The 9,798-nt window shown below is 48.9% G+C and overlaps 1 protein-coding gene across 1 annotated transcript; it reads left to right on the forward strand.

Moving 5' to 3' along the window:
- The first annotated feature begins 409 nt into the window (after window positions 1–409).
- Window positions 410–4,475, forward strand: LOC136526852 (granule-bound starch synthase 1, chloroplastic/amyloplastic-like). The gene is made up of 14 exons (XM_066519424.1): window positions 410–567; window positions 1,052–1,404; window positions 1,511–1,591; window positions 1,704–1,802; window positions 1,899–1,988; window positions 2,124–2,187; window positions 2,308–2,408; window positions 2,515–2,624; window positions 2,742–2,985; window positions 3,091–3,267; window positions 3,358–3,549; window positions 3,658–3,744; window positions 3,853–3,981; window positions 4,087–4,475. Exons 2-14 carry the CDS (start codon window positions 1,060–1,062, stop codon window positions 4,201–4,203), a joined length of 1,836 nt encoding a protein of 611 aa, XP_066375521.1. The 5' UTR covers window positions 410–567; window positions 1,052–1,059; the 3' UTR covers window positions 4,204–4,475.
- Window positions 4,476–9,798: the final 5,323 nt, after the last annotated feature.

Below are 9,798 nucleotides of genomic sequence, written 5' to 3' on the forward strand. Positions count from 1 at the left end.
GCCGTGCACGGAGAACCGATCGAGAGGAGCCGCCGGCGGGGCAACCCACCCAACAAGCAGACGCATATATCAAAGCGATCGAAGCTGGAGACTGAGAAGGAGCCAAACTGAACCGGTGGGCGTCGAGCGATGCTTCCAAATTAAACGCCGCGCGGCGCAGGCGGGCGGGCGTGCGTGCGTGGAGACAAGACAGCGCACGAAAGCGTTCGGTGCGGTGCGCCGGACTTTGGACGCGAGCGCTGGTGTGCGGGTTAGCCCAGCCCAGGCTGGGCCGCCGGGGTCAAGGCACGGCACGGGTATCGTGGGCGGGCGGACGGAGGAGAGCGTGGCCAGGACCGAGAGCAGCGCGTCACGCAACGGCGCGGCACCCCCAAGCTAGAAATACACGAGCCCGGCCGGGGCGCACACCACCGTCGTCCACCGCTGAGGCCACGCAACAGACAGGATCCGAGCAAGAGAAGAAATAAAGCGCTGCCAGTGCCAGTTCCAGCCAGTTTACTGCTTGAACGGGCGCCCCCACACAGTACTGCTCCATCGATCAGCCGGGCTGCTCATCTCATCGACCAGGTTCCGTTCCGATCCTGGCGTTCTTCTGCACAGTTTCGTCCGAATCCTGCCTGGCGCGCGTGTGTATGTTTGATGAGGGCGCCTGATGCCGTACTCTTCGGATCCTTGATTAGTAGCTGACAGGATGCGCATGCGTGATGCGTTTGGTTTAGATCCTGTTTCTTCGATCCATTAGCAGTCTCATCAGTGTGTTTCGATCGTGTTCTGTTGTTTGATTAATTTATTTATTTATAGTATGTCGTCTCTGTTGGACCATGCTAGATTTTGTGCCATGAAAAAAAGGGTTAGAATTCATATCCCTCTTGCTGCTGCTGCCACACACTTGAACTGGAAATATAGGTCTTCAGTTATTGTATACTCGTGTCTGAACTTCAAGATTCTGAATCTGATCGAACTACTCCAGTGATAACTGTAGATCCGTCCGCGGGAATAATCTCTAATTTTGTTCTGTGTATGTACATGTACATGCATGTTCCCACTGCAGGCATCAGCATGGCGGCTCTGGCCACGTCGCAGCTCGTCGCCACGCACGCCGGCCTGGGCGTCCCCGACGCGTCCATGTTCCGCCGCGGCGGCGTGCAGGGCCTGAGGGCGGCGCCCCGGGCATCGGCGGCAGCAGGGGACACGCCGCTCAGCATGCGGGCCAGCGCGCGCGCGGCGCCCAGGCAGCAGCAGGAGCGCCGCGGGGGCCGCGGCTGCGGCGGCGGCAGGTTCCCTTCCCTCGTTGTCTGCGCCACCGCTGGCATGAACGTCGTCTTCGTCGGCGCCGAGATGGCGCCGTGGAGCAAGACCGGCGGCCTTGGCGACGTCCTCGGCGGCCTCCCACCTGCAATGGCCGTAAGCTTTCGATCGTCGTCTTCTCGTGGCCTGGATTCAGTGCTCTTGCTGCATGCATGTTTCCTTGCTCATCGTGTATGTGACGTGCGTTGGGCCGATCATGCAGGCGAATGGGCACCGGGTCATGGTCGTCTCTCCCCGCTACGACCAGTACAAGGACGCCTGGGACACCAGCGTCGTGTCCGAGGTACTACAGACACTGCGATCACTCACACGCCATCAGATCCAGTTTCCATGCATGGATCTCGATCGCAAGATCGTCTGAACCTTTCTTTCTGTGCTCCGATGCATGCATGCAGATCAGGATGGGAGACAGGTACGAGACGGTGAGGTTTTTCCACTGCTACAAGCGCGGAGTCGACCGTGTGTTCATTGACCACCCACTGTTCCTCGAGAGGGTGAGATTCAATTCCATCCCATCTGTAGCTGAACATGGTAGGCACCCATTGGTAGCAGTTTCAGTGAGCTTTTTTCCGTCTGGTCGCTGGTTTCAGGTTTGGGGAAAGACCGAGGAGAAGATCTACGGGCCTGACGCTGGAACGGACTACAAGGACAACCAGCTGCGTTTCAGCCTGCTGTGCCAGGTCAGGATGCCTTTCCACTGTACTTGTACTTCAGAATTCAGATCATCTCATCTGTCTGCAGTATATGCTGCCATTGACAGTTTGACACTGTGTTGGATCCTTGGCTAATTCTCGAGAAATGCGTGTTGTCTGCAGGCGGCACTTGAAGCTCCAAGGATCCTGAGCCTCAACAACAACCCACACTTCTCTGGACCATACGGTAAGGGTTCAGTCAGTCTTGTTATCTGTTTAACTTGAGCATCTGCACAGGAAATGGTCCATCAGACTACTGACATTTTACACCGACTACTACTGCTACTGCTGTACTGCATCCATACAGGGGAGGACGTCGTGTTCGTCTGCAATGACTGGCACACCGGGCCTCTGTCTTGCTACCTCAAGAGCAACTACCAGTCCAATGGCATCTACAGGGACGCAAAAGTTAGTTTCCTCCTCTGCCTTTTTGAACAATGTTGTCTTCGTTTCCATGTTCGTATACCCCATCTGATTCTGAAACTGACTGTTTGTTGCCACCTTCACACACTAGACGGCTTTCTGCATCCACAACATCTCCTACCAGGGCCGATTCGCCTTCTCTGACTTCTCGGAGCTGAATCTCCCTGAGAGATTCAAGTCATCCTTCGATTTCATCGACGGGTATGCATGAGCAAACTGCAATATTTTTTTCCATCAATGCTGCTGGGTTAATATAATAAGGTGACATATGAATGGCAACCCACTGTTCAACTTGAACCTGGTTTGAATTAATTGCAGCTATGAGAAGCCCGTGGAAGGCCGGAAGATCAACTGGATGAAGGCCGGGATCCTTGAAGCCGACAGGGTCCTTACCGTGAGCCCCTACTACGCGGAGGAGCTCATCTCCGGCATCGCCAGGGGCTGCGAGCTCGACAACATCATGCGCCTCACCGGCATCACCGGGATCGTCAACGGCATGGACGTCAGCGAGTGGGATCCCAGCAAGGACAAGTACGTCGCCGTCAAATACGACGTGTCAACGGTGAGCGAGCGCGCTTTGCCAATCTGTTGCAGGCCCGGCCGGCCCGCTCGTGTAAATTTCATCCCCAGCAGGCGCTGGTTCTGACGCGGCAAGTGTGCGTTTCAGGCCGTCGAGGCGAAGGCGCTGAACAAGGAGGCGCTGCAGGCGGAGGTCGGGCTCCCGGTGGACCGGAAGATCCCGCTGGTGGCGTTCATCGGCAGGCTGGAGGAGCAGAAGGGCCCCGACGTCATGGCGGCCGCCATCCCGCAGCTCATGGAGGAGGACGTGCAGATCGTTCTGCTGGTACGCCGCCGCCCGTCTACTACATGCATGGTGTTACGGGAATCAGCAGGACAATGTGGTTGACCTGACTGATCGATGCGATGCATGCAGGGCACGGGCAAGAAGAAGTTCGAGCGCATGCTGATGAGCGCCGAGGAGAAGTACCCGGACAAGGTGCGGGCCGTGGTGAAGTTCAACGCGGCGCTGGCGCACCACATCATGGCCGGCGCCGACCTGCTCGCCGTCACCAGCCGCTTCGAGCCCTGCGGCCTCATCCAGCTCCAGGGGATGCGATACGGAACGGTACGAGCACTGCAGCAGCAGAAACATCCTGAATCCTGATGAGAGTGACAGAGAGAGACGATGAATGCTTTCGATGCGATTGTGATTGATGTCTGGCGATTCTTGCAGCCCTGCGCTTGCGCGTCTACCGGCGGACTCGTCGACACCATCATCGAAGGCAAGACCGGGTTCCACATGGGCCGCCTCAGCGTCGACGTAAGGCTAGCTAGCTCTTACATACCCTGCCCTGCCATGGATGTTTTTCTACATGTATGAATCTGAACCAGCAAAGCGATTCTTGTTTCGTCCTTTCTTCGTCCCCAGTGCAACGTCGTGGAGCCGGCCGACGTCAAGAAAGTGGCGACGACCTTGAAGCGCGCCATCAAGGTGGTGGGCACGCCGGCGTACGAGGAGATGGTGAAGAACTGCATGATCCAGGATCTCTCCTGGAAGGTACTTACTTACGCCGTCAGAGCACAGAGCACCAAGATCGTCGATCACACGGGTCGTCTCGCTCCTGTTTCTGATTGTGGTGGTTTATTTGCAAAAATAATGCAGGGTCCTGCCAAGAACTGGGAGAACGTGCTGCTCAGCCTGGGGGTCGCCGGCGGCGAGCCGGGGATCGAAGGCGAGGAGATCGCGCCGCTCGCCAAGGAGAACGTGGCCGCACCCTGAAGAGCTAGGACAGCCCCGAACAAAGATGATGGATCAAGTGAACATGCATCTTCATATAGTATATCGTCTATGAGTTATATATGAAGAACTATATAGCTGCTTGTGGTAGTGTAATGTAGTGGTGGCCAGTGGCACAACCTAATAATAAGTACATACATGAACTAGTTGCTTGTGTGTGTAATTAAGTACCGATCGCCAATACTATATACTGCGAGTAAATAAATGGACTTTGTAGTAGTGGAGTAAATATAGTCCCTGCTGTTCTGTGCTTATTGTTCCTGTCATTATTCAGCAATTACACCGGTATATGTATATAGCATCTCTAATAGATTACTGGTAGTGACGTGCTTTCCGTGGTAGACGCCTGGCACCAAGCAGATCCTATATTTACATCATATATATTTGCAAAAGTTTGTAAACAATCTTCATATATAATTTGGCAATTCAATATGAAACTTTATTTAATTTCTGTATCGATGTCGTCATCAGTACAATAGTACATCATGGCTTCCTCCTACCACCATAGCTAGGGATGAAAACGGATCAGATAAAGACGGATATTACTGATATTTTATTTGTTTTCATATTTCTGTCCAGATTCGGATTCAAATACAGATAGTGTCAACTATATTGTATAAGATACAATTGGATATCGACATCGTAAATATGCGATTTGAGTATTCGGATACGGATACGATATCGGATGTTGAATATCCGGACTCAGATACGGACATATATGAACCCTTCTAGACGAATTCGGTCTCGAATACGATCGAAAAATATCCGTAAAGTTTTCACACCAAACCATAGCCAAGTCGGTATCTATTTGCACACGATGCGCTGGCAACTTCCAGCAACACAACGGCCCTGCACGGTGCAAGCCGCATGTGGGCATCGAAATCCATCGTTGTCGAAATCCTTTTTAGCGTCTTCCTGGCAAGTAGTTTTGGGATCACATGCTTTCCCCCGTGCCGGGATCTTTTTAGACGTACAATTTTTATTGGCGGCTACAGCATCTGTAAATTAAAGAACACCAGTGGAAAGAATAGAGATTAATATCATTCAGTGTATATATTCGAGTTGCTGAAACAATGAACTATATATATACGAGAACAGGAAATTAGTGGGTACCGTACCGGAAGCCAGGATGATCATGAGGAAACCAACTGCAAGGAGCACAACCATATTAGCCCTCCTCATCTTGTCCTAGTGCTAGATTTGTTACTCTGGAACTGTGGTTGACTAATTAACTTGTGATTATTTGTGATGGACAACAAACGGAATGACAAGCATTTATACTATATAATGTGTCGTAACTCAAAAGTGCCCAATAGATTAGTTCTAAAACTGGAGCACACAAATTCAAACTATATTAATAATAATCATTAATTGCATTGATTTGTAGATAAATTTAAAGATATGGATTGTAGAAGAGTTAGGTTTGACCTCGATTCTAAGCTTACACATATATGGAAGATGAACCATTAAATAATTGCATTAAGTTTAGAATAATAGAATAGAATTGGTTATAATTAATTGCGTTAATTTTAGAATATAGAATAGAATTGGTTATAATTAATTGCGTTAATTTTAGAATAATATAATAAAATTGGAGCACCCAGGCGTCGGACGACCTAGGATCCACCGCCATGGCATCCAATGGCCATGGATGATCCCCTGGTGGCAGTTGCATGTCCCAAAGGCGGTTGCTTGAGTCGGTTATCTTTGTTTGAGTATGACAATGGGCCCATGAATCCATGTGGAGTGTCTTGGTGGCCCTCGGATCAAACCGAAATGGAATCAACGTGTAGATGTGTCCCATTATGTGTTTCTTGGCCTGGCACACAGATTGCTGACGTGGCCATGGCAGGGGGGCGTTGGGCGACATTGGGTGGGGTCGGCCGACCCCACCAATCAGCCCCTATGGCTCCTACCTTGCTGGTCGAGCTCCTGGTGGTTTGCTTTTCCATATTTTCACAGTTTTTCCTGCACTCAAATAATTCTCAAGTGCAAGTGGAATTCCATTAGTCTAAAACCAAAATTTCCATTTCTATGTTGGTTTTCCTTTGATTTCCTTGCATTGTTGATAGATAAAATAGGCATTTAGTGGCCATCAACACTTGGTTTGGGAGATAGAGATCTCTAAAGGTGGGTAAATGGAAACAGTTAAGGGCTGGTTTCCAAAACATTTTGTTGACAACCACTCAAACATAGCATCAAGCAAACTGCCAATTAAGGACTTGGCAAGATTTTGAGAAGTGAAAAACAACACTGCATTCAAACTTGAGGTCACTATTTGGCTAGGTTAGAGGCTGATTTAGGCTTGAGTTCAAAAACAAAGTTTGTAGAACACAACTTAAACTACAACTTTTATTAAGGATCAAATACTAGAACTTGAACGGAAGCTATAGTTCTATGTTCGTCAAAGCAGGAACATGAAAAAGATGCTAACTATATTGATCCAACACTTGGAAACATTTTTAGGCTACTCATGGACATGAACCCCACTTCTTTTTTTACCCTAAGTTGTTTTAGGTTGGTTAGGTAATCAAGCAACACTTGGTTACATTACCAAACATCACCACAAAAGGTTACATAGAACTCAAAGCATCACATGGTCAAACAAATGCACCAACTTAAGGTTATGCACATGCTTATGTGATGGACACGAAAGAGACATGATTAACACTATTCATGCATATTTTAAAAGAGTTAACATCATGTAAAAGAGTTTTGCCTTTGCCTTTTGACAAGTTTAAGTTATGTCTCATTTTGAAATAGTTGAACTCAACACCTTTTGGTCACCACTTGCAACTTTTAGCTAGAGCTTAGGATCACCGTTTGATATATATCTTGTTGAAGTTCAAACCCACTGCTTAACCTGTGATCAACACCTAGGGTGTTACAGGCCTTGACCTATTAATTTTTTTCAGAAATCGTATTTAATTCATTCAGACTCCAAACAAGACGATCTATATATGTTTTTCGATCAGCTCGACAAGAGAAATGTAACGGTGCAACCTATTCTTCCATTTGAGGAAGTTAGAAAATCCAGGCTAGCCGGTTTTGGGAACCGGCTAGCCCGGTTTCGGTAAGACTAGCCCTTCCCTCTCCCAAAAAGTTGTTTTCTTTGTCTAGACTTTAAATGAGATAATCCAAGAGTGCTTTTTGACTGTCTCTTTTTTTAAAGATCCGATTGCCCGGCTATATATTAATAAGATAGAAGTGAGTTTACAACTAAAAGCGCAAGGAGCTCAACCTCCTGCAGCAGACCGCTATAGGGGGGATAGGATACATAAGCTAATTACTCCCAAAATTAGATCCAACAAAGAGGGGGTGAGGACCCTTCCTCCAGCACTAGCCCACAAGAATGATTCATCCTTAATCCAAGCAAACACCTGCCTCGCCATATTCGTTGTTATTGAAGACAGTAGCGTTTCTTTGCTTCCAAATGCACCATAAGGTCAGGTTCGCCAAAGTGTGAGCCATTTTGCTTCCCCCCTGTATCATCGATAGGAACCAGTTGTAGGATCGAGATGGCGGATTAGAGGGGGGTGAATAGTCATTTCTAAAATTAATTACGCTGGCTAACCGAAACAAATATGTAATTAAAACTATCGGTCTAGCTAAGACTACACCCCTCTATCTAAGTTCACAAGCACCTTATAAAGATCCTAATTAGGCAACAAAGGTGTCAGGCTAGTTAGAGCTCACCTAACCAATTCTATAAGCAAGGTCACACAAACCTATGCAACTAGTACTTCAAGCACGGGGGAGCTCCTACACCAACTAGTATTCAAAAGCACAAAGCCTAAGCTCACTAGCAATTCTCAATAACAAGGCTACTCAAGCCAAATTAGAGAGCTCAAATTACTTAGCTACACAAACTAAGCAATGTGACTAACAAGACTACCAAAGCCAATTAGTCACGCAAGAGAGCAACTAATTTACTACCAAAGTAAATTAGCTACACAAAGGAGCTACTTCTAGGCTACACAAGCTAGAAGGTAACTAGCAAGCTACATAAGCTAACTAATTACAAGAGCAACTACACAAGCACAATGTATATAAAAGTAAATACAAGTTTGTGTGCATGAGGATCGTAGAAACCAATGGGAAGATGATGACACGGTGATTTTTATCCTGAGGTTCACTTGGTTGCCACCAAGCTAGTCCCCGTTCACTTGGTGGTTCGGCGAGCTAATAGGCGTTTCACAAGCCATACGAACCCCACGAATCAAGTGAGGGTAACTCAATGACACGCTCAGCTAGAGTTGCTCTTCGCAGCTCCCGCAGGGCAAGCACAACACCCCTCACAATCACTTCTCTAGAGCACCGCACAATCTTCTTTGCGTGCTTCGACGGAGACCACCACCAAGCCGTCTAGGAGGTGGCAACCTCCAAGAGTAACAAGCACCACTGGCTTGCAACTCGAACACCTATGCCACTCGATGCAATCTCACAATCCAACGCACTAGAATCACTCACTCGCAATTGATTCGCACTTCTCGCAAGCACAAGTGAGTTAGAGGCTTATCAAACCAAGCACACACAAGGGCAACACATCCCCAAGGTGCTCAACCTCAGCCAAGCTCGAGCTCCACCTCTATTTATAGCACCAAATAGAGCCAAGGAGCTGCCCTCTGCGTGGTCACCGGACAGGTCGGTGCGGGCACCAGACATAGGGTGGCGGTGCCCAACGGTCAAATTGCAACGACTAGTTCAAACTAGCCATTGGCTGTTAGAGGGCACCGAACAGGGCGGTGGGGCACCACCCCAGGCATGGCGGTGCACCGCCCAAGGCACGGCGGTGCCACGACAGTGACCAAACTAGTTTTCGCTACTCTCTGAAAAAATAGGGCGGTTCCACTAGACAGGGGGTGGCGGTGCCCATTTTCCCGAAGTCCCAAAATAGTCAGTCTCTAAAAAATTAGGACGGTACACCGCCCCAAGCAGGGTGGTGCACACCGGACATGGCGGTGCCAGGCATGCAACCACACGTTCCTTTCACCTCACGCGTTGCACCCTTTCACTTGGTCAGCAAGGCAAGTGTCTGTGCAGAAAGTGACCAACTAGTAAATATTTATAGTTTTGCTGTACGTTATGATCGGAGGTGGCCTAGAACTCAATGACACAGGATTTATACTAGTTCTGGCAATGTGCCCTACGTCCAGTCGGGGTCGGTCGGCAACTTTATTCCTGAGCCCAGGTGCTCGAAGTCTGTAGCGGGGGTACAAACGAGAAGGAGGAAGAAGGGGGTGTACAAGAGGTTCGGTTGGCTCCGTCCAGAAGGGTCACGGTCGGAACTTGGCAGTCCTGTGGTTGGGAGCGTTAATGTCAATCTAGTGAGTCTGAGCTTGAAGAAATCAATCTCCCTCTCGTTGGAGGGAGCGCATCCCCTTTTATAGATGAAGGGGATGGCTCTTTATAGGTGAGGGAGGGAGAGTATAGATATTTCTAAGCCTTGCTGCCTACGGTGATATAAACTGGATAATGGTTGACGCCCCTTAATGCTGTTGATGTCGCTATAGGATGTCAGATGTGTACGGAAGGTTGAGCTATCTTCTTCAGGAAGGATGACGCCGGTACCTGTAG

The sequence above is a fragment of the Miscanthus floridulus genome, chromosome 19 (assembly GCF_019320115.1).
Source record: "Miscanthus floridulus cultivar M001 chromosome 19, ASM1932011v1, whole genome shotgun sequence".
NCBI classification, from domain to species: Eukaryota; Viridiplantae; Streptophyta; class Magnoliopsida; order Poales; family Poaceae; genus Miscanthus; species Miscanthus floridulus.

What these genes read in the sequence shown, in the direction of transcription:
- LOC136526852 (XM_066519424.1), top strand. Translation starts at nt 1,060, where the DNA reads ATGGCGGCTCTGGCCACGTCGCAGCTCGTCGCCACGCACGCCGGCCTG. An exon ending in GTTTCAGCCTGCTGTGCCAG is followed by an intron (nt 1,989 to 2,123) that starts GTCAGGATGCCT and finishes TGTTGTCTGCAG; the next exon opens with GCGGCACTTGAAGCTCCAAG. An exon ending in TCAAATACGACGTGTCAACG is followed by an intron (nt 2,986 to 3,090) that starts GTGAGCGAGCGC and finishes TGTGCGTTTCAG; the next exon opens with GCCGTCGAGGCGAAGGCGCT.